At 43.6% G+C, this 23,917-nt stretch overlaps 2 protein-coding genes across 4 annotated transcripts in view; one reads left to right on the top strand and one right to left on the bottom strand.

Annotated features, from left to right (window-relative positions):
• Positions 1-187, bottom strand: part of FAM114A2 (family with sequence similarity 114 member A2) — a 35,579-nt gene extending 35,392 nt beyond the window's left edge. The window contains exon 1 of one of the 3 annotated variants that reach the window (XM_075541862.1): positions 107-187. The gene's annotated coding sequence lies outside the window, so the exon portion shown is untranslated. Of the gene's footprint in view, positions 1-103 lie in introns of all 3 variants that reach the window. The other 2 variants (XM_075541861.1, XM_075541863.1) reach the window with 2 other exon arrangements.
• Positions 116-22,756, top strand: MFAP3 (microfibril associated protein 3). The gene is made up of 3 exons (XM_075541865.1): positions 116-262; positions 13,387-13,773; positions 18,102-22,756. The coding sequence occupies exons 2-3, from the start codon at positions 13,479-13,481 to the stop codon at positions 18,893-18,895; spliced, it is 1,089 nt and encodes a 362-aa protein (XP_075397980.1). The 5' UTR covers positions 116-262; positions 13,387-13,478; the 3' UTR covers positions 18,896-22,756.
• The last annotated feature ends 1,161 nt before the right edge of the window (positions 22,757-23,917 follow it).

A 23,917-nucleotide genomic window follows, 5' to 3' on the forward strand; every position in this document is an offset into this window, starting at 1 on the left:
ACACCCCGCAGTCCTCGGTGGAACGACTCGGGACCCCCACGCCACCGCCGCCCCCTACTTCCTCCTCACGGCCGCCCCACGCCCAGCGAGCCTCCGCCCTCACCGCCGCCGCCGCCGCCGCCGCCGCCGGGCCGCTCCGACTGCCCCGGAAGCACTCCGTCCGCGCCGACACAGCCACGCCTGCCCTCAGTCCTTCCGGGTCGAGCCGCCGCTCCCGCCCCGCCCCTCCACCCCACTCCGGAAGGAGCTTGGAGTCGGTAAGGTGAGTGCGGGTTTGGGTCCCAGACAGCTCTGAGCGGATGGCTGGGGATGCTGAAGCTGCGGGTTCAAGTCCAGGGGTGGGGGGCCGAGGGGAGAGGCTACCTGTGGGCTGTCCTGAGGAGGTCTGGTCTGCGTCGCTAGGGCTCGGTTCTCGAGCATTTGCGGAGCGCCAGCTACCTTCCAGGCAGCACCCGAGCGTTGGGAACACTGTTGAACTAGATAGACCAGGACCCCGGTCCTGGGTTAATGGGTTAATGTTGGACTTAGGGCTTGGGCAGCACTGGGTTGGGATGTTTTCTTGATGCACACTTACCCTTTGTATAAAATTCTCTCTTATACATGAGTTGCTGTGAATTTGTTTCTCTAAAGTACCCAGGAGCTAGCATTTTAGTAGGAAGCCATAGGACATAAACAACAAATAAACCTAAGCGCTTTAGAGAAAACTACGCAGGGTGAAGGGGCAGAAGGAAATGAAGAAGTCAGTCACATGAAGATCCGGAGAAGCGCATTCTCCGAGAGGGAACAGCAAATGCTAACCTTGTATTAGAGCTTAAATTCCGAACACTTGATTTGCGGAAGGATTTGGATACTAGTGAAAACACGTAGGCCTTTTGCACAACCCCCATGTGAATTCAGCTTCCATCGAATTCCCTAGTAGTATTGTGGTTATGCGTTGGGCTGCAATCAGCAAGGTAGACAGTTCGAACTCACCAGCAGCTCTAGGAGAAAGCCTGGGCTTTCTGCTACTGTAAACAGTTAACGTCTTGGAAAACCCACAGGGGGTCGATATGAGTGAGTTGAGTTGGAATCAACTCGGTGGCAGTGAGTGTGAACCAAGGGTGTAGGTAGTCTTGCCCTCAAGTTGAGTGGACTGCCTCCCTCCCTCTCCTGCCATCCCAGAGAGAGGTAGTTGCTTTTAGTGGCTTCCCTGAATATGTCCTGGAAGGATTGTACTGAAGGGGGTCGAATAGTCATGAGTCACCTCCTATGAGCCCTGCCCTGACAGCCTTGGCCCAGAGACCCTGGAGCAATCTTGTATATGTCCCAATTATGGTCCTCTTCCCAATTCTATAGTTCCACCTGTAACTATTGTTATCATGAATTTGTGATGATTTAACCAGCTTTCTTTTACTCTTTTTTTTGCCAATGCACTTTGTCATCTGGTTTCTTTCTTTTTCTTTCTTAAATCATTTATTGGGATCTCTTACAGGTATCACACTCCATCCATTGTGTCAAGCACATTTGTACGTCTGTTGCCATCATCATTTTCAAAATGTTTTTCTACTTGAGCCCTTGGTATCAGCTCATTCCCTTCCCCTCCTCCCCTCCCTCATGAACTCTTGATACTTAATAAATTTGGTTTTTTTCATGTCTTACACTGACCGCTGTCTCTCTTCACCCACTCTTCTGCTGTTCATCCCCCTGGGAGGAGGTTAACTAGATTTCTGACTGTAAATTCTCTGATGCCATTTTGGACTCGTGCTCATGGTCTCACTCATCCCGATGATGTGTCTTTAGCCCACTTAAGACTTAATAAATGTTCTCATTAAACTATATTTGAGATTGGGTCTCTTATACCCTAAAACAACCAAAAGGTGCAATTCTTTGAACCCACCAGTTGTTTCAGGGGAGAAAAGGCCTGGTGACCTGCTAGTGTAAAGATTACAGCCTTGGAAACGCCGAGAAGTTCTGCCATTTCACCTTGAGTCCAGGACACGAGGCAACAACAAGCAGAAAAATGACGTGCTGTGATTTCTAATTTAAAGGATACTCCTGAGCCCTCGTCAGAAGAGTACATTTCTTCAGGGGTCTCTAAGCTGTGTGAGCACACAAAGCCTAGCCTAGCAAAGCCAGAAAGGCATATTGGAGACACCTTCATTGAACACTTACAGTCAGGAAACCCACAGGGGTCGTCATGTTCGATGGCAGTGAGTTTGGTTTTGGTTTTCATTTTATGGTGTGAACATCAGTCCCAGAAAGGAAGCAATATGCTCTTTAAGAGGATTTTAAGTTTGGATTTAAGTATACCATATAATGCTCTGGGGATTATCATTCTGATGTGCTAAAAAAAAAAAAAAAAAAACCACTGCCATCAATTCAGTTCAACTCATAGTAGTGGCCCTAAAGGACAGAGTAGAACCACCCTGTGGTTTCTCAAGACTGAATCTTTACAGAAGTAGAAAGCCTCATCTTTCTCTTGGAGTGATTAGTGATTTCTACCTGCTGACCTTTGGGTTAGTAGCCCAACTGATAACCTATTGTGCTAGGAACCTTCCATTAAACAGAAAATCCGAGAAAATTGTTCTTTGGGATGGAAAGTGAACAAAAATTAGGATATAAATATGGAATCTTGGTGATTCACTTTACTGTCTTTCTTTTAAAAAAACTTTATTGTGAATTGGTTGAAGAGATGATCTGTTTTCCAGTCAACCAATCATGCATTTGTTTTTTCACCTCATTGATTGCAGCCGCCACATGGCAGCATCTCCTTTCTTAGTTCCTCCCTTTGTTTTGAATTTCCATTCATCCTTCTTTCCTAACCCTGTGAACTACGTCCTTGGGTACATACTGCCCTTTCGATCTCAAGTGGTGATTATGCTAGGGTATGCATGCCTTACTGATGTTAGTGTTCCTGTATCTCACCACCATCCAGTTAATTCCAACTCATGGTCCCCTTATGAGACAGGATAGGTCTGCCTTTGTGGAGCGATTGGTGGTTTCAAACAGCTGAACTTATGGTTAGAGTCTAACAAATAACCCACAGTGATACCAGAGTAACTTTCGTTGGCTTGAAAATCGACCCCAAATCATTTCCAGACCTCAAGAGTAACTGAAGTCCTTGGGGTTCCACCAGCTTCCATTCAGTGAGTAGGCCTGGTCTTTTTTATGCTTTCAACTGGTGTGTGTTTTTGTCCTGCTCCATCCAGGACCATATCATACAACCCCTTGCAGAGCCATTGGTGGTATTATGGTAACCACGCGCAATCTAGGTCATTTGGCCTCAGAGTAGTGAAGACTGACGTACTCATGATCCGTTAGTCCATTGCACCAAGTTTTGATTTTCTCATTTTTAAATGTACCTCTTAATTATGCCAGCAATTCTCAAACTTTTTAGATATAGATATATAATATGAAAGCCTTTTCTTGACTTTTACAATAGTGGCCTCATACAGTATTTGTCCTTTTGTAATTACTGTATTTCACTCAGCATAATGCCTCCAGGTTCATCCATATTATGACAAGAATTGCAGCTCCATCATAACATTGCCCACTATTCTACTGTGCCTTTATTCTTTTAAAACCTTAAATAGTTTTTGTTTCTGTGTGTTTTATCATATTTACCTTTTAGAAATCAAAACTGGGAACTTTAAAAATATATTTACTTACTAATTATAGTTAATTTATGACATGTTAAAATAAAATTGAATTTCATAAAGAATAGTCTCCAGGACAGAGAAAATTTCAGAATGGCATTTTGTATTTTTACAAACCTCTCTAAAGTCTAGCTTAATAGGAGAGTCACAACTCTTTCTATATCCAGTCTCTTGTAATGTCACTCATCTTATAGAATTACTCCTATGTCGTATGAGAATAAGAGTGAAGAAAAATCTCATTGGCACCCAGTCAGTTATGACGCATAGTGATCCTGTAGAACAGAGCAGAGCTGCCTCTGGGTTTCTAATCTTAATGGGAACAGAAAGTTACATCTTTCTCCCCAAAAACTGCTTGTGGGTTCTAACTACTGACCTGTGCTTAGCAGCCCACTGGGTCCTCAGGGCTCCTGAGAGAAAAGGGAAAATGATATCCAGGTGTATTATGAAAATAATCGTAAAGCCGTCTCAGAGATTCGTCAGGGTGGGCGTTCTCAAACTATGGCCCACAGGCCACATGCAGCCTGCTGAGGACATTTATCCAGCCCACCGGGTGTTTTTGTTCCGTTCGTTTTTTTACTTCAAAATAAGATATGTGCAGTGTTCTTCATAGTTTAGGAATTTCTTCATAGTTTTTTTTTTTTTTTCCAAAAACTATAGTCTGGGCCTCCAACGGGTCTGAGGGACAGTGAACTGGCCTCTGTTTTAAAAGTTTGAGGACCCCTGCCTTAGGGATTTATGTGGTTACATGTTGGGCTACTAACTGCAAGGTCGGCAGTTTGAAACTGCCAGCTGCTGCACAGGAGAAAGGTGAGGTCTCCACTCCCATAAAGAGTTGCAGTACCAGAAACCCACAAGATGGTTCTGCCCTGTCCTGCAGGGTCACAAGGAACTGGAACTGACTATGACAGTTGAGTTTGGTTTCTGTTTTATATTGTCTTGACAATAGATATAGACTTGATTTGTAAGTAATTAAAAATTGTTGTGTTAAAAATGTCTACGATTCCGCCCTGTTGTTATTTTTAGGTGCCATGCAGTTGGTGCCAACTCATAAACTAAACCAAACTCACTGCCATCCAGTTGATGCAGACTCCTTATGACCCTATAGGACAGGGTAGAACTGCCCTTGTGAGTCTCTGTGACTAGCTGTTTACGGAAGTAGAAAGTCCCATCTTTGCCCCGCAGAGCTGCTGGTGGTTTTGAACTGCTCACCTTTGGGGCTGCAGCCCAACGTGTAGCCACTACATTACCAGTAATCCTATATACAACAGAACAAAACACTGCCCCGCCTTATGCCATCCTCACAGTTGTTCCTATGTTTCAGCCATTGTTGCAGCCACTGTGGCAATCCATCTTGTCCAGGGCCTTCCTCTTTTTCACTGCCCCACCACTTGACTGAGCATGATGTCCTTCTCCAGGGTCTGGTCTCCCCTGACAACATATCCAGAGTATGTGAGATGGAATCTCAACATCTTTGCCTCTAAGGAGCATTCTGATTATACTTCTTCCAAAACAGAGTGTTTGTTCTTTTGGCAGTCCGTGGTACTTTCAGTATCTTCACCAGCACATGATTCAAATACACTGGTCCTTCTTTGGTCTTCTTTATTCAGTGCCCTGCTTTCACATGCATGTGAGGCAAAATGAAAATACCGTGGCTTGGGCCAGGCAAACCTTAGTCCTCAAAGTGTCATCCTTGCTTCTCACTGCGTCTAAATTACCTATGGACAGAGTAGTGCTGCCCCTGTGGGTTTCTGAGCTAAATCTTTACAGAAGTAGAAAGCCTCATCTTTCTCTCTCTGAGCAGCTGTTGGTTTTGAACTGCTGACCTTGCAGTTAGCAGCCCAACTCATAACCACTAACTACGCTACTAGGGTAGATCAAATTCTCCAATCTAGTATTCTGCCCACTAAAATGTAAAAGGCTGTGTTTCTTCAGATTGCTCTATTAACCATTTTAAAGTTGCAATTACACTTTTCACCTGAAAGTTCTCATTCTAGCTATCCCTTTTGCCTGGGACTCCAGTCTGGAAAGTTTAAATTAGCAAAAGGAAAAAAGTTTCAACTGGCACCTTTCTGGCTGTCAAGCTGATGGGTGTCAAATTGCCCCAGACTGTGGCCCTAGGCCAAGGACAGATGGTTTTTCGACACTGTCAGCTTGCCAGCTCTTGAAAAGATACAAGATTGGTTGAAGAGAAAAAGTGTGATGCATCTAATAATACCCTCAGTGTACTAGGTGACTGATGAGCAAAGAAACTGATCCACAATAAGAGTGTGGAGCGAAGAGGTAGGTGAGAAGGCTTCTTGAATAAAGGGAAATGAACAGTTGAATGGTGTAGAGGGTTAGAATTTCCACAGTATGATATTGGTTGGTAATAGTAGAAAGTTTCAAGCAAAGGGAACCACTGGAACCAGATCTTTTTGAATAATAATCATGTCAGCATCCAGATGAGGTCCTAACTAATTAGTTACAGAAGTGCAACTAATGATCATCCTTAACTCCTCAGCCCGGTCTCTCCCTCAGCAGGTATTACGCAGAGCAGGCATTACTGGCCCCCAGCTCTTCTGCTTTACCACCAGTGTCAACTCCTGACGGCCTAGGGAGGCCAGGCTGGAATTTGGAATGTATGTTATGAGCAGTGGGCAATCACTAATAGATTTCAAAATTGCCATGACTTCCTTGGATTTGCATTTTGACTAATTTGGTAGGCTTAGTGTTTGTGATAAATTGGAGAGACACATTTAGAAGTTAAAGGGCTGGTGTACCCAGGTACCTAAAAGGACTGGCCTAGGTCTAAGAATTTTGTGGTTGTTAGGATTAGATGAACCAAGGTAGTGAAATTAAGTTCTATTATCCCTGCTCTGAAGCCCTGTTGGGGCTGTTGGGTAAGTGTTGGGCTACTAATCCCAAGGTCAGTGGTTCAAACCCAACAGCCATTCCAAGGGATAAAGATGAGGTTGTCTGCCCCCTTAAGGATTTATGGTCTTGGACACGTATATAGGGTTGCTATGAGTTGGACTCCATTTGCTAACAGTGGGTTGGGTTGGTTGGGTATCCTGCTCTCAGGAACCTTGGTGCTGTATTGGTTAAGCACTTGGCAGCTAACCTAGAAATAATTGGAGGTCCAAACCCACAAGCTGCTTCATGAGAGATTCGACCTGACAATCTACTCCTGTAACAATTTCAGCACAGGAAACCCTACAGGGCAGTTCTACTCTGTCCCATAAGGTCACTATGAATCAAAGTCAACTTAGCAGCATGCAAAACCCCTGCCCTAGGTCATTATCCTTTCTAAAGATGTCTGATAGGTCACAAACACTGACCCTCTCAAATTAGTCTAAGCACAAAGCCAAGCAAATCACGGCAACTTTTAAGATCTATTAGTGATCTCGCTGTCCATAATATACATTCTCTGTTTTGTTTGTTTCTTTTCATAATATACATTCTCAAATCGTAGTCTGGCCTCCACAGTTCTCTAGGAGTAGATTCCAGTGGTCCCTGTTCCACGGATGTGGAAATTAATCCATCAAAAAGCTCACCATATCACACGGGGGGTTCAGGCACTCAGCTCCAGAGCCCAGGCCTCTAACCACCAAATCATGAAGATGATCTGAGCATGTTGATTGTGCAAGACTGGGGAAATGGTGGCTGTCGTCTGAGTTGTCAGAGAGCAAGAATGAGGAACTCCATGTAGTCGTGCTGAGTCTGAGGTTTTTTAGATTGTACACAGGAAAAAAAATAGAAAAAAGCTTGAATGAGACTATCATAAATCTAAACCTGTCACACTGAGGTCTTTATCATTTGTATCCAGGAGCTATTGGGCAAGTGCTCTGGCATTAATGAAATGACAGGTATAACTGAAACAATCCTGGGTAAAACAGACATCCAGGGAAGATAATAAATGCAGATTGCTTATTTGTATGCCCGCCGTGGGGAAATGCCTCTGTGTTCCAAGAGTGTAGTGCAGGCAGAGATAGTGGATGAGCTGTAAATACAGTCCAGAATACACTTAATTAGGGAGAATGAAGCAATTAATATTTCACTGTAACTGGAGAGAAAAAAAAATACCATCTGGGCATTAATTCCCCACCCCAACCCAGAGTGAGTTATTCCGGAACTATTTCTGCAAACAACCGTTTCTTCAGCCAGCTTATTACTGAGCCACCAGCACAGAAATAAGCCACATTACTTCCTTGTTTACTTCGGTTGAGAATTGGAACGGAATGGAAATATATCTCCAGTCAGAAGTTGGCAGGAACAGCAACAAAGCAGTCTGTTAGGGATGACAGTTGGGGGGGGGGGGGGTCTTCTCTCTTTTCAATAATTTAGTCAATATTCAGAATGGTTCTCTAAAGTAAAATCATCTGCATTTCTGATTATTCATGATCCTAGCAAAGCTTACATTCTACCCCCTCTGACAGATGAAAAGGGACTTGGATTAGTCTTGAATACAATTATCTGTTCTTATTCATGTCAATAAAGGTAATGCAGAATTCTTCTGAGCAACTTCCTCCAGAAACATAGCATAGCCTTTTTTAACTATTGACAGCCAAGTAGCACCTTGAGTTTCTTGAAAGCCTTATTCTTGTGCTTCAGAGGTCAGGTGCTGCTTTGAGACTAGCAGGCCTGGCATTATCGAGGGGAAGCCCACTGAGTTACATTCCTGAGATTCTAGAGCCTCCCTTTTCCCACACAGCACCGATAGACTTCTCAGCCCTCTCACTCTGCACACGAAGTCCTAAACAAGGGGGCTTCAGAAAGGTGGTGGAAAAATGGAATTAAAAGATCATGGAATTCGTTCACAAACCTTTTCAAGCTCCCTCGTGTTTCTACCCCGACTTTCCAGTATGGTTTGTAAATGCCTGAACACTGGGGGCAGTGTCCTACTTCGCTTAATTAGCCTTTGTAGCACCTGGTACATCATCTGGTGCAGGAAAGGTCCCAGTGTAGCTGAGCTGTTTTAAAGTCATTGACCAGAATGAGTAAATGTCAGTGCTTATGCAGTTTATTTGCTTCCACCCAGGGGGAGAGCACTGGTCTCGTCTCCACAGAATCAGGAGTGGCATGCAGGCCCCACCACGGTGCACCAAACCAGGAGGACAGCGTGGCCACAGAGAGCTACAGGGCTGACCCCAACCAGAGGCCAAACTGACTCCTCCCTCCAAATGGGTGTGGCAGAGAGCAGAACTGAACCTACAGGTTGGGGAGAGGGGCCAGCATGCCACACCCACATGGAAGCAGACCTTGAGAGAGGAAGAGAAAAAGGGAGCTGGGATGGACCCCACACTGGCATACCAGGCCTGGGGGAGAGGGGGAGGACATCCCTGCGAGGAGCTAATGGGACACAGAAAGGACTGACTGGGCAGCCAAAAACAGCTCATGTCACATTGTCCCCTTACTAGAGCAGACTGCAACAGATGACATTTCTGGGGTCACATGATGGGGAAAGTAGTGCAGTCTGAACCCCGACAGCAGAATGAACCAAGAAGGGAGCATACCAGACCAGCAGCTGGAGCAAGGCAGAGCTACAAAGTCCCTGAGGAGCCCCCAAGAAGGGGCTGCAGACTGGGCGGGGCAGCTCCTGGACAGTCATGAAGGCCAAAGAATAGACCCTGGATTTTTATATATTTCTTCTCTCTCTTTTTTGGTTTTTTATCTATTTGAACTATGTCATAGTTGGTGTGCCTACCTGTACAGGATAGGCATTGGAGGCATGCCCAAGGAGAGAGCAGTGGGACCAACAGTCCTGGGGAATGAGGGTGGTGGGGAAGGGGGAGGTGAGCAGGCAGCGCCATGGAGAGGGGAACAACTGGAGTGTTGGAGTCAAAACAAGGAGGAGATAGGGATCGAGCTTGGGGTTGGGCGGGGTAGGGTGTCGGAGCAACAGCAAACTAGCTAAGAGGAGGTCCCAAGAGGCAGAAATAAAGGGGCAGGAGGAAGGTAAAGAAACAGAGGAAGGACCTAAGAAGCAAAGCAATGCATAGAAGTGCAAACATAGTGGTGTACATCTATTTATCCATCAATACAGTGTATCCATCAATACACTGAGGTAGGGGATGGACTTCAGACCTCTGTTCATACCCTCCCTCAATACAAGAACACGTTGTTCTAACAAATCAGCAGTCTGAGATGTTTGCCCATGCAGTTTATATTACGCATCACAAGCTCACTTTCTCTGACTTTAGTCACAAGATGTAGCATAGTCTAAGGTGACATGTCAAGGACAACCTCAATCCCAAGGGCATTTTGTCCCCACTCTTTCTTGCTCTCACCCTCGCCTTTGCCAGTGCTTTCTCTCACAGCGGTTTAGCCTCTTAGCCACAAGGGATTGTTTTTTAGTAAGTTAGCAGCTCACATGGAAATCCCTTGTGTTTAGCGTGCCCATGGTATGAGTATGATGGACCTGCCGTGACGGACTAGACGCGGAAGGACTTAAAGGGAGTTCTTGCTCTGCCAGCTTGAGGCCCGGCTCTTTCTGCCACCTAAGAGCTGAGAGCAGTTCAAGGGATGGGTGTGCCGTTTGTCCTTCTAGACTCCCATCTCGAAGGTTCTCAGAGCGACCTATGGAACAGAAACCATTCATCTTGGCCACCTAGGGCATTATGCTTGCCACGCTGTGGTGTGCTTGGAGGAGAGGAACTAGAGATGGCTGGGGGGGATTCAGTCACTCGCCTCACTTCAGTCACTTTTGCTCATTTTTGCCCCACCCATAGTTTTGCTTTTATATTCAGTCTTCATTTTTCTGATTGGACTTTTAAATCAAACAAGGATGTTTATTCCTTGGGGAGAACAAGTTCTGTGGGAGTTAGGAAATAGACTCCGGGTGGCCTGTTTGTGCCCCTTTCCCCGTCCTCCCTTCTCCTCCTTGTCTCTTCTCTACCACCCTTTCCTCTCACCACTGTTATTTCTCTCTGCTTCTCCATATATCGCTCACACCAGGTGCCTCCGGCCCCTAGATGTCTTCTTTTCCTCTGCGGCCATTAGCCTACAGTGTCTCGCTTCCAAACGCCAAGGACCACAATTCAGATGAGCTCGGACCGCCAGTGGGTTGACTCTTGCACCTGAGCAGATAAGGGCGAGCCCCCAAAAGGGAGGCATAGGCTGGATAGATCCGAACAAAGATTCCCTACCGAAAATTCAGAATAGATTAAAATAATGTAACAGGTCACGGTTGGGATCCAAGTTCAGTTTGTGGTACTTATTTAATCCATATTATTACAGAATATATATTTGTAATTTTTTAAAAGTTAACTTTAAAATCAAAGCATTTAATTCCATAGTGGTGTGCTCATGCTTCACCCCCACCCACGCCCAGCATTTTACATGATTGCATGTTAATCTGAGTAAAAGTTTTGTCTTAAATAATGGCTTAGCTATCAGGGATAGGCACAGGTGTAGACATTAGCACAATTTCTGAAAGAACCATCAGTAACAAAAATACAACTTGCTCAGTGATTTCTCTTGTTAGGCTGTGCTTTGCATATACGATCATGCAGACCTCGGAGTAGTCCTATGAGGACGGTGAGGATCTGTGCCATCGAGTTGACTGTGACCCTGTAGGCCAGTGGCACTGACCCCCAGGGTTTCTAGGGTTGTCATTTTTACAGGGGCAGATGGCTGGGTGTTTTCTCCTGCAGATCCACTAGTGGGTTCCAGCTCTCCACCATTCCAGTAGCAAGCTGGGTGCTTAACTATTGCACCACCGAGGTCCTTCCTAAGATCGCCCGTTTTACAGCTAAGGGGATTGAGTTCCAGAATCAATCATTAACAAATGTTCCAAGGCACATTAAGAGCTTCAATCCAGAAATTCTGGCTCCAGAGTTAGTACTCTGAATGTCTGTTACCCTCCATTTATGAGAGGCCTAGTACAGACTGGAATGTGAGTGATGAGTTTCTCATAATTGAATCTATCCACAAAATCTGGACTGCTGTTAGGGAGAGGGGTTGTAAAGGAAATAAGTACTGTTGGTGGCTCCTGTATGCCAGTCCACAGACCCACTGCCAGAATCACCCAGGGAGCTAAAAACCATAAAGTCCAGGACCCAAACCTAGAGGTTCTGATTCACTGGATCTGAGGTGCACTGGAGCACTTTTCCAGCACACTCAAACAGCACCATTGAAAACTCGTCTAGAATCATGTCCTCCAGTTGTTTCTCGTAGAGTGAAAAGGAACTGTGGGATTTACACATGTCAAGCCCCAAGCACAGTGCCTACTGTATGGCAGTCATTCAACCAATATTATTCCACCTACTATCCCTTCTCCTTTTAAAAGGAGAGACAAGGTTCTAATCTGGATTCTGCTGGTAATTTAACTTACAGCCTTGTTTTAAGGAACAAGTCACGGTGAACTCAACAAGCTAGATCATATCATTTCTAAAATTCTCCCCAATGCTTAGAATCTGTGTGTCGTTCAGTGTCACTTTCGTGGGGTTTGGGAAGAACTGGAGAAGACATGTGCCTAATTTATCATGCATAACCACCAAAGTCTAAAGTTTTTTGCTTTATTCTAAATAGTCCACCCTTAAAATTTTAAAGACTTAGAGAATTATTTATTGTCCTCAGTCAAACATCCGTTCAAATACTAATGAAAATTAAATGACATTTACAACTTACTGTAATTCAGACTTTAAGGAATTTAATGAGAAAATATAATGATCCATTGCTTTTTATCGTCTATGATCAAGTTGCCTTCACGTAAGTATAAGGGAGAGTGAATGTCATTTCCCAAACTAATTGTCTTGAGTCTTTACTAGAAATAAAATTAGGCATTTCATTCCATGCTTTATTGAAATAGAAGTTGAAATTTTCCTTTGAGAGTCAATGATTTAAAAGTGGAATCAAATTACCAGGAAGATGGTCATAATCTTATAAACAGGCTGGGGATGGTGTTTTGTATTTTATTCATGATGTTTTGTCTTCCTTTCAGTTGTCTGACACTCTTCCCCTGTAGCTTTGTATTTGCATTTCCACCAGCTAGATACTTAACATGTCAATTCCTCCCTTAACTAATCTTACAGACTTTGAACTGGAAATTAGATAGTCTTATAAACTGGTAAATATATTCGGTATTTTGTCACTTGGTATTGAAGAAACTATTAAAACAAAATTACTTTGACTAACATTCTTGCCAAGAGGGAGGTTCTGTAGCCTTGAGAGTCAATAATTTCTATTTATGAATTGCAATAAGTGCAATTTCCTTTCTAGTGTTTAAAAAATCTCAAATACTCCTACATTATTTATATCTATATACTTGAATTACTCAAATTTGAGCTGCATGGTTATGATTATGAGGTACCAGTTGATTTACATTATTGATATAACAACAGATGGTAATGGTACAGGTTGAAATAAAAGATCATTAAGCTAAATATTTTAGCCGGAATTGGCTCCTTGCTGCATGGGATTTGTCAGAGTGAAATAGAATCATAGCATTTCGGAACTAAAAGAGCCCTTAGAGATGATCTCCTCCCATCCCTCACTTGACAGATGAGAAAACAGAGCCCCGAGAGGATGCAACTTGCCAAGGTCATACAGCTTGTTAGTAGCAGAGAGAGGAACAGAATCTAGTCTGCCGTTTTCCGATTCTGTGCTCCTTCTCCTATGGCTCTGAGATTCCAGTTAGTGTTCTCTTTATCACTCCCTGATGTCAGCATCAATTACCCCCATCAGTTTCACATCCATTCATTGGTAGAGCAGACACACTTGCACCCCATTATGAGTCTTGGTCAGTTAAACTTTATGTCTGGCTCTCTTCTAGGTTGGACTCTGCACATCTTTCAGTGGTGAAGACTTCAAAGTGCACCTGGATCTACCAATTTTTCAGGAAACTGCAGTTTTTTCCATTTTCCCATGAATTCACACTGTTGCTTTTTCACTTCACTCATGAGTGTTATTGTGCGAGCTGCTTTTGTGGGGGGAGATGTAGACTTCCACCAAAGGGCCCCACTGGAAGCAAACCACACTTCTTCCAATGCATCGTTTCTCCCAAGCTTTGAACTCTCAGCAGGTTCCAACTCGGGTGATGATGTCATCATAGCCAAAGAGGGGGCGAGTGTGTCAATCGAGTGTCTTCTCACAGTCAGCCACCATGAAGACGTCCTTTGGTACAACTCAAAAGGACAGCGACTGGATGATGGAGACAGAGGTGACTGAATTGTTGTTGTTGTTTTCTTCCAACAAGTCACATCCCGCTCACCGTAACTGTAAGACCGAGCTCTACCCTAGAGTTTCTGAGATTGATTTCTGTAAGGGAGCAGATCACCAAGGCTTTTCCCCAAAAGAGTGGCTGGTTGGTTCCAACCAAGCATCCCATTAGCAGCTGAACTCTTAGCCATGGCAGCGTCAGGGCTCCCCTTGAGGTCATTGTGCCAGAGGTGGTTAGTCAGGCTCATTCATTTCCTGCTAGTGCTGCCTTCTTGACTTTAGGATCTACTCCATAAGAAACCTCAAAGAGGTGCCCAAGGGAAAAGTTCAAAGTCTTAGTGTCCAGCCTCTCAGCAATTACAATTCCATAACCAATAGAAGACAAATGCTAAGCATGGTTGTAAATGCAAAGGTGTTCTCATGATGACAGGAAGCTGTTTTCCTTCCTCCTGCTGTGTTGGTTCCGTTCTCCCTAGGGGGAGAATGCACCTAGCTGGCTGCATCTAGCATGCAGAGAGTGCACAGCTCACTCCCAGAGCACCTGCCTCTAGCGTCGAGCACGCGTGGACAGTGCGATGGCCCTACAAAAAGACAGCTCGAGGCAAGTGGGGTAGACGTAAGCCAGTGTGTTTGGCTTTTCACTCTGATAAGAGTTTTTACGAATGTTGGAGAAATTCCAGGATGTGTTTTAAATGAGAGTAGATCCATGCGGGAAACTTGTAACCCCCCCTCCCCGCCAAGAATCAAAAGAGCATTGAGGAGGAATTCTGTAGACCCTTTTCACTATGTGGTCTGGGTTCTGGACTGCTAACCTCAAGGTTGGTGGTTCAAAACCATCAGCCACTCCACAGTAGACAGATGAAGCTGTCTGTGCTTGTAAAGATGTAGTCTCAGAAACCCTATCGGGAATTGTCATGACTCGGAATCAACTGTATTCTTGAGTCCACCATAATTCCTTTGAAAACAGTGTCTCAATCTTCAAATCACCAAAACAATGTGTCCAAGGTCCTCTTTTTCACAGGTTTCTATTTGGCTTCGCTTCTGGGGGCCTATGATCACATCTTGACCCACACGATTGTATTACCTAGCTTTTTGTAAGAAAGATACGTTTGATGCATTCTTCTGAGGTAAAGGCTCTCAGAAGAAGTCACTATGAAAAGCCAGTGAGATCAGATTAAATTCTGGGTTCCCTCCAAGCTGCACTTTCAGAAATGGCCCCGTATAATTTTTGGTTAGAAAGATCATTGAACCCTTTGAGATATAAAGGGTATTTATTGTTTTTATGGATGGAAAACAAAAGAAGACACAGATGGCTTTTCCTCTGGAAACATACACTGAACATTTTAGCCTTCTACAAACAATACGTGGTCACCAGGGGATAGAAGAGTTTGAATTCCTTAGAAGAACAGAGTAAGAATTACTGTGAACTGGCCTAAGCTTAAGTAAACCCAGAATAAAGAAAACCAAGATCTCTCTAAAGTTCAGTTAAAACACTAAGAGTTTATTTAGTGTGATCTTTGCTATGAAGTCCAAAATGGGTCCTTGTGAAATTTAGTAGACTTTTGATTATTGAGCACTTGAAAAGTTGTTAGTCCAAATTGAGATATGCAGCTAATGTAAAATACAAACTGGATTCAATCAAAGCTGTAGCATAGTGAAAGGGTATGGAAAACTCGGTGATAATCTTTAATAGTGGCTACTTTTGAATGTTGGGTTAAGTAACACTGAAAGTGATTCCACTTACTTTTGTTTTCTCTAAAGATGCTTCTTAGAAGGTTTTATTAACTGTGTGACTTGCTTGGGTACTTCCATTTTATTTCTGATGGACAGCATTATTTTAGAATATCACCTCTTCTCTTTTCTGTAAAACCAGTTAAGGTGAGTTTGAATTGTTGGCCTTTGAGACAATCCCAAGGCAGGAGCACTCCAAAGCATGAATTCTCAGCTTGTGACTTTTATGACTAAGACAATGCATAAGATGTATCCGTCACAATGCAGAGCTCCAGTCCCCACACTGAAGTTTCCGATTGAAGAACCTGTATTTACAAGGAGCTTCAAAAATGGAAAGAAAATATAATGGAATTTTCCCCACAAACTTTTTGAAGCCCCGTCATATAGCAAGCACTCAGAACTCCAATGCAGCTGGTTTTTAATGCCACTCTGAAAAATATTGCCGAAACTGCATTGAAATGATGATGAGTCTCCTCGTCCATCACTTCTCGGTGAACCTACAAACCAGCTGTCATAGCATTTGGAAATGGTGAACAAAACTTGCCCTCCCCCAGCCCATACATGAAGTCATTCTTTCCCTACCACTCACTCACCAGATACATAACCATTAAGTTACATCACAAATAGTTCACGCCTAGCTACTAAGCTGAAGGCTGGGGATCTGAACTCACCGGGTAGTGCCTCGGAAAAAGAGCCAGGCCATCCACTTCCATCAACAGTGTGGCCAAGACAACCCTGGGGTCTAGTTCTACTCTGTGGCATGTGGGGTGGCTCTGAGTTGTATGGACTCAATAGCAATTGAGCTGTGGATCAATAATGCCACCTTGTTTCTTACTCATCTCACCCAGGCCTGTTTACACATCGTTCCTTTTCACACATTCATTCACCCTGTTTCAGCACACTGTTCTAATCTGCTTTTTCACACCTATGCTATTGTGGCAATGTATGAAATGGATATCAAAGACCAGGGTAGATCAGAGGTTCCCATCAACTAGTTAAAAATATAGACATCTTAAATCAGAGTCTACTCTTAGTGTCCAGAATGTATATTTTGAGCATGATTTAGGGTTCCACCTTTGGACTCCACAGAACTAAACTTTTATCTCATTGGCTGTAGAACATCTAAACATATCTTAAGATTTCAATTACCCAATTAATGTGATCAGTATAAACAGCTGGTAAATAAACAAAACCACAGGTTAGGACAAGAGCAACCATGTGGAATGGCAGCTTCATTTTTCCTGTTTTGCCTTTCCTTTGAAAACCACTAACATTTATCATTGATGCTTTCAGCAGCAGCTCTGGGAAAATTGTATAAAATGTTATGACTAGCGAGAGGAGTTTAAAGAGCATGTCCGTCTAGAGTAAGGTTCATCAATCTTCAGCTAGTATCAGCAAGGGAGCAAGGAGTCTAGCTAGTGATTGTAGTGCAGTGGCTGATAATGGAGTCTGTAGTTCATAATACTTGGATTCGTTGGATATCATTTTCACAGCTTCAGGTTCGTAGAACAGGAGCATAGGAATAATATTCATACTCCATATTTCCTTTTTGCATTAGTGAAGTGATGGTTCTTAGAAATAAAGGATTTGGATAAATGTGATAAGAATATAAATGGCCACCATGCAGAGTGATTATTAATGTGTGTGCCTCTAAAATAATCTAGACCTTAGAATTAAAGAGCCCTTAAAGGTTAGACACGTGGCCAGTGCTTCACAAGCAGTCACCCAGTCTCCCTGGGACAGCAGCTGCTCTCACTGGCGCTCACCCACACCCTAGAGAGTCCATTGTTCCAAAAGAGCCGAGTTGGTAACGGATATTGTGTCAGAGAGGTGGCCCAGGGCACTTTGCTGTTTATCCACTTGTTCGCTTTGATGTGTGTGTTTCATGAATGAAGATGAAGATGCCTTTGGGTATTGGAGAGAGGCAGCATGTCTTGGGTTCTGAGCAGAAACACAGCTATCTTAAGGGTAGCTTTATTCTCTTTGTCAAGCTATTCCTTATCCTGACTTCTGAGAAACATCTTTTGACTTTTGGTCAATTAACTCTTGCCAGAAAGTCAAGATTGGTATCAACAAGTCCCTATCAAAGCAAACTAACCTGTAAGGCATGCCAAGTTAGCCAGCTACTGGTTGAAAGGCTAAATTGCTAAATTAAAATAAAAATGCTTTCATTTCTTGTTTTATAAGTTTTTTATGGAAAGTTAAGGAACACACTTGAATAAAAAGAAGAAAAGTAAAATTACTCCAAACCTGTCCCCCCAGAAATAATCAGTTGTTGTTGTTTTTTTTGATACACATTCTGCTAGTGGATGCACGTGTATAGGTAGAGACGGTGGTATAGATATACACACAAACACATACATGTTTTTTAAAAGATTAGTCATTCGTCGTTATCTTCTCTGAAGCGATTTTCACTCTGGGGCAGTGAACAGGAAGCTGTGATAATCCTTAGTGCCTAAAAGAAAGAGCTTGATTTACTTTTAAGTTCCAGGACAGGTAAATTATCCTAACAGTTGCGTTAAAGTGCTTTCATGGAATAATCGGCATTAGTAACAGTACTCCTGTTGTAATTGCTGTGAATTTCTGTTGCATTATCAGGTGGAAAATGGTTGGTTTCTGATAACTTCCTGAATATCACCAGCGTGGCCTTTGGTGACCGTGGGCTCTACACGTGTTTCGTCACCTCCCCGACCCATGCCTCCTACTCTGTCACCCTGCGTGTTATCTTCACCTCGGGAGACATGAGCATCTACTACATGATTGTTTGCCTGATTGCCTTCACAATCACGCTCATCCTGAACGTCACGCGGCTCTGCATGATGAGTAGCCATCTTCGCAAGACTGAGAAGGCCATCAATGAGTTCTTCCGAACGGAAGGGGCTGAGAAACTTCAGAAGGCCTTTGAGATTGCAAAACGCATCCCCATCATCACCTCAGCCAAGACTCTGGAGCTTGCCAAGGTCACCCAATTTAAGACCATGGAGTTTGCTCGTTACATCGAAGAACTGGCGAGAAGTGTCCCTCTGCCACCTCTCATTCTAAACTGCCGAGCTTTTGTGGAGGAGATGTTCGAAGCCGTGCGAGTGGATGACCCTGACGACATGGGAGAAAGAATTAAAGAGAGGCCCGCCTTGGATGCTCAGGGCGGCATCTATGTCGTCAGCCCAGAGATGGGGCGGAGTAATTCACCAGGAGGAGATTCGGATGATGGCTCTCTGAATGAGCAGGGCCAAGAGATAGCGGTTCAGGTCTCTGTCCACCTTCAGTCGGAGACGAAAAGTATTGGAACTGATTCTCAAGACAGCAGCCATCTCAGTCCTTCTGACGATGTGGGATCTGCCGAATCGAACTCAAACTGCAAAGAGGAAGCATATGAAAGCTGCCAGCTCTGAACAGTGCCAATTTCTACAAACAAACGAGAGATCTCAGAAAAGGACCCTATTTCTAGGAGGGAAGAAACATTTTTACCAAAAGATAAATGGGGTTTTCCCCACTCATAGCACTTCAGGACACGACATGCCAAAATCATTGTGAAAGCGCAGCATTTTTCTCATCCAGCATCTTAGTGAGGCCTGAATAAATGACACGCATTGAGATTTCAGTGAGCCTGAGGGGGAACAGGAGAGGAAAACTGCCCACTGTCTTGTCGGCAGGAGTCTTCCCTAGGTTAGGTGGGACAGTGCTCCTGAGGCCTCGGAAAAGTGAGGAACGTGTGTCAGATGCTGTCCAAAGTGCCTCTGACACTAACTTCTTCAAGAAAACCCACCCTGAGACGCCTTGTCCCCTGTTAGAGAAAGGACCGAGCTCTTCTGTGTGATTTAGGATCCACATCCACACTATAAGACATAGATGTGCGGTGTGTTTTAGCTGTGCTATCTGAGGGAGCATGCGGCTGTTTGTTCAGACATCAGACAGCTATCTGCTCGTAAGTGAACTACTCTCCGTGGGTGAATTGGTCCTCTGGCAGGGGCATATCCTGTCTGTTTAACCTCAGGAGGCATTATTTCTCATCTGGCAAAGTGAACGGTGTGTTCCTAAGGAAAAATGTCTTTAGAAGCTTTAGGTTAAGGAACGTTGTCACATTGTGTGTCTGATGAATCATGGATCTTGACAGTTTCTCAGGCCTTTCCTTTTTTTTTAAGTACTGTATTTGGGAAGCCATCCCGGAGAAAAGCTCGGGCGTGGATCCCTCTTTATTCCCTTGTGTACATTCTCACCCTTGGTGCTCCAGCTTACAGGCGCCTTGTCTTGATTCGTTTGTATTCAGTACTTGGGGTCGGTTTTATGATTTTGTACCTTTGTTTCAGGATTCTGGGGCCGGGCTGCTCCTGTGGCATTTCTGAGAGGTCACTACCTGAAATAAGATTAGATAATGGTATGTGGTGTGTTAACCCTTGGTTGCTATCACGTAGATTCTGACTCTCATGCCCTTGAGAAGGGTGAAACTGCCCCCAGGGTTTCCCAGGCTTTAAACCCTTTTGTAAGCGAACGGCCACATCTTTCTCCCACAGAGCAGGCTGGTAGGTGCAAGCTGCCCAGCCTATGGTTAGCGGCCGGCCACCACCTTCTAAACATAACGAGAAATCATGGAAGATGCCATTTTTTTCAGCTGGATGTAATAAACACTTGAGATAGCATTTCCTGCCTGCCTGCCTGAGAGCTGATGTAACTGCAAATTGCTCTTCAGAGTAATGTCGTCAGCTTTATGCCGTCTAGTTTTGAGAACTTGGCGATGAAGCGCCATTTGATGCTCATGTCTTTTCATTTGGCTTCTGATCATTCAAGCATTACATGAATTTGAGGATCCAGAGGGATGTTTTAGGAAGAGATATTATCACGATTTTAATTTAAGGTTTCAAATGGAGGAAGGCGGAAATTCCAAGTGCGACCAAATAAAACTCAAGACTTTCTCTAGGCTTGTCACAAAATAACCTGCTCTGCATAGCATGAATGTGGAGTTTTGTCAGTTGGCATTACACGTATCTTAGTTACCTAGTGCTGCTGTAACAGAGATACCATAAATTGGTAGCTTTAACAAAGAAGAACTCTGGTGGCATAGTGGTTATCAGCTGGTCTGCTAACCACAAGGTCCAAAGTTCAAACCCAGCAGGGGCTTTCTACTCACATGAAGTGTTAGGAGCATTCTTTACCCCCTCCTATAGGGTATCTATTTGTCAGCATCGACTTGATGGCAGTGAGTTTGGTTTTTGAGTTTTTTAACAAATTCATTCTCTCCTGGATAGGAGGTTAGAAGTCTGAATTGAGGCCTCCAGCTCTGGAAATAGGCTTCCTTCTGTCAGCTCTGAGGGCAGGTCCTAGGCTCTTCAGCGTAGTTCCTTGTTCCTTAGAGATACCCCTGTGACTTGGCATCAGCCTTCCCCCATGCTGCTTGCTAACTTGGTTGTTTAGTCTTTCTTATATTTCAAAAGAGATTGACTCAAAATACACCCAACACTAATCCGGCCTCATTGGCATAACAAAGATAACCCATTGCCAAACTGGATTATTAGCACAAACAGAGGTTAGGATTTGCTGTACATGTTGGGGAGTGGGGAGGTTTCAAGTGTGGGTGACAAAATTCAATCCATCACATTGGATAAAGATGCTAATGCTGCTTTTCTGTCTCTCGGGCTGTTTCCATAGAAACCTCCAGTGCCAAACAAAAGCTACCAGTCATTTAGCCAAAGCTTGCCTTGCCTCATAGACCTGGGTTTCTTTAAGAAAGCGTGTTTATATACATTTGGCTGTGAGAGCAAGGGCTCTTGAATATACTTTGGCATGTAGAATACTTCCATCAATATTTCTCTTTAAAATATTAAAATTCAATCCTTTGTCAGTATCCCCTGACTATCTCTCAGATCTTCAAATAGTACCTCCAATCCCGTTTTATGATAGCCAGTTTGAAATCACTTCTTAGAATTTACCTTATCGCATTGCATTGTGTAGTTTTACCCCTTATGTCCTCATAGTGGCTATTTAGGATTCAGGACTCTAAGATAGACATATTTAATGATCAAAGTCATAGGAAACAGGATTTTTGGAAAAAATAGAGGGCATATTGAAAATAGTTTGCACAATACTCAATAATTATAAGCTACTTCTTTATATCCTGGGTAAATTTTAGAAACATAGTAACTGGTTTACTGTTGCTAAGCTATGTAGATTATGGTGCCGTGTATGCAGAGGAGTAGGTCAAAAGTTAATCAGTTGGTGTTTCTTTCTAAAGCTACTCTTAAGGAAGAAACCATGATTAATATTCTTTTTGTATCTAATCATATACTCTTCATATATAACTAATAACTTATATTATCATTTTGTAATATCCTTAACCTTATGAACTTAAAATATAGTCTAAAACCTTTTAATAATGATATGTAATTATCCTTTTGTCTCACTGGATTTTACAGTTAGTAAAGAATGCCTTTTTAAAAATGTACATAAAATAGTTCTGTTGTCACCTCGCTTAGATAAATTTTATCTATATCTTGATTCAGTGAACCTTACTATCTATGTGCAATGAAATGGTAGTTTTGCGAAATAAATATACCAAGTATTAGCATTCTTATAGACAATCTCTATAGATTCCTTACCAGCTGAAATCAGATAGCAGGGCCTCTGTTGAGCTGATAACCCAGTTGCATCTGGTAGGTTAGCCGATTCTTGAGTAAGTACTGGGAAGCATCTCATTCCCCACCAACCTCTAGATCTTGGGGAAGTTGCTACCTAGAATGGGTGTGGTAAGAGGGCTCCTGGCTTTTTTGGGGGGCGGGGAAGACCCCCAAAGACTTGTATTTTAGGATCAGAGTGATATCTGCTGCTGCACACTGCCATCCCTTCACTCTTCCAGCCACCCTGAGCCCCTTTCGCCCAACCTGCACCATATAGGGGTTCCAGTTTCAACCTAGATCAGCCTTTTCACTCCTGGGACCCGGAGCGGCACTGGAACACATCCTTGCTTTCTAGAGTTCAGCTGGTCACTGGTGCTATACCAGCAGTTGTATTGGGAGGGTGTCGTGTTTGCGCAGTCACTAGTGAGAAAACAGTCTTTTCTTATTTAGGCTAGGGAAGTTGAAGATGCGCAGCCTGAAGCCTAAACTCCTATATTGTCATTAACACATTTCAGAAAAATGAATGAGGGTTGTTTGGTGTGGGTCAGAGGGCATTTAAATAGTCATCACTTTAATAAAGTCTCACCATGTATTGTCCTTTATAAAAAATGTCATACTTGAATGTAATAAATGTTCAATGATGTATTTTCTACTTGTTGGAAGTATTCTGTAGAAGATGTATTTTTGTGTGGTAGAATTTGATGCTAATGATTTTAAACAACAGTAAATATGAATTTGACTTGGATTCCACCATGGCTATCCATTTAAATTTTATAAATATTAAGCATCCAAATTTTTGTTTTATGTGTAAGCCATGCTAACATGAAGTCCCTTCCCACAATAAACCGGTAGTAGTGGACTGTCCTCCTTTGGCTCCCTTCTAAAGTAAAACATTCCTGACAAAAGCAACAGACTGACAAGTGGCCTGGTGGTAGGAGAGCATCTGATTAATGTTTAAATTGTGGACTCTGACAGGAGTAGGGAGTTGCTGTGGTAGAAATGAAGGACTGCAGTGTCCTAGGCACGGCAGTCATGATGGGAAATAGGAAAAGCACAGAGTCGAGACGGAGGCAGAGACGCAGGCGAGAGGCGTGACCATGACTTGCCGAGACCACAGACTCCTTAGAATGAAAGCCTAGGCCCTGCCTCTTATGATGGCGGCTTCAATGGACCTAAGCATAGCAATAGCCTGGAGGAAGAGGCACGACAAGCCAACATTTCATCCTTTACCCATCAAGCTGCCTGCCATGAGCTGGGGCCCACTCACCAGCAACTAGCAACATCCCAGGAACAAAACACGACGTACAGTAGTGACTGCTCCGCTAGTCATGAAAACGGATATCTGGGCTTGAGGAAAATGGAGCTGATCCGATTTTTCAACACAAGCTTGGGTGACCTACCTTGAGGAACACCAGAGGGTGCTCAGCCAATGAAGAAGACAAGTCTTAGGAAAATAGTCACCATCTAAACCAACCCCACTGCCATCAAGTCGATGCTAGCTCACAGTGACCAAGGCAGAATAAAAGGCTTTATTTTTCCTAAAGCAAATACTTTCCCCAGCAGCAGACTACCACATCTTCCACGGGGCAGCTGGTGGGTCCAACCCCCAACTTTGCAATGCAGTCCAGCGAACTGCTGTGCCACCAAAGTTCCAAAATTCACATGAAGATTGAACACAGCAACTTGTAAGCAAACTAACAACAACGGAGCCGGGGTTGTCATCTTCGTTAGCACTCATGTCCAACTGATGACTACTTGCATTCTTATGTGGGGAAACAGCCCGAGCGCCGTGTCTGACGTCCTCCA

The sequence above is a fragment of the Tenrec ecaudatus genome, chromosome 2, assembly GCF_050624435.1.
Source record: "Tenrec ecaudatus isolate mTenEca1 chromosome 2, mTenEca1.hap1, whole genome shotgun sequence".
Lineage (NCBI taxonomy): Eukaryota > Metazoa > Chordata > Mammalia > Afrosoricida > Tenrecidae > Tenrec > Tenrec ecaudatus.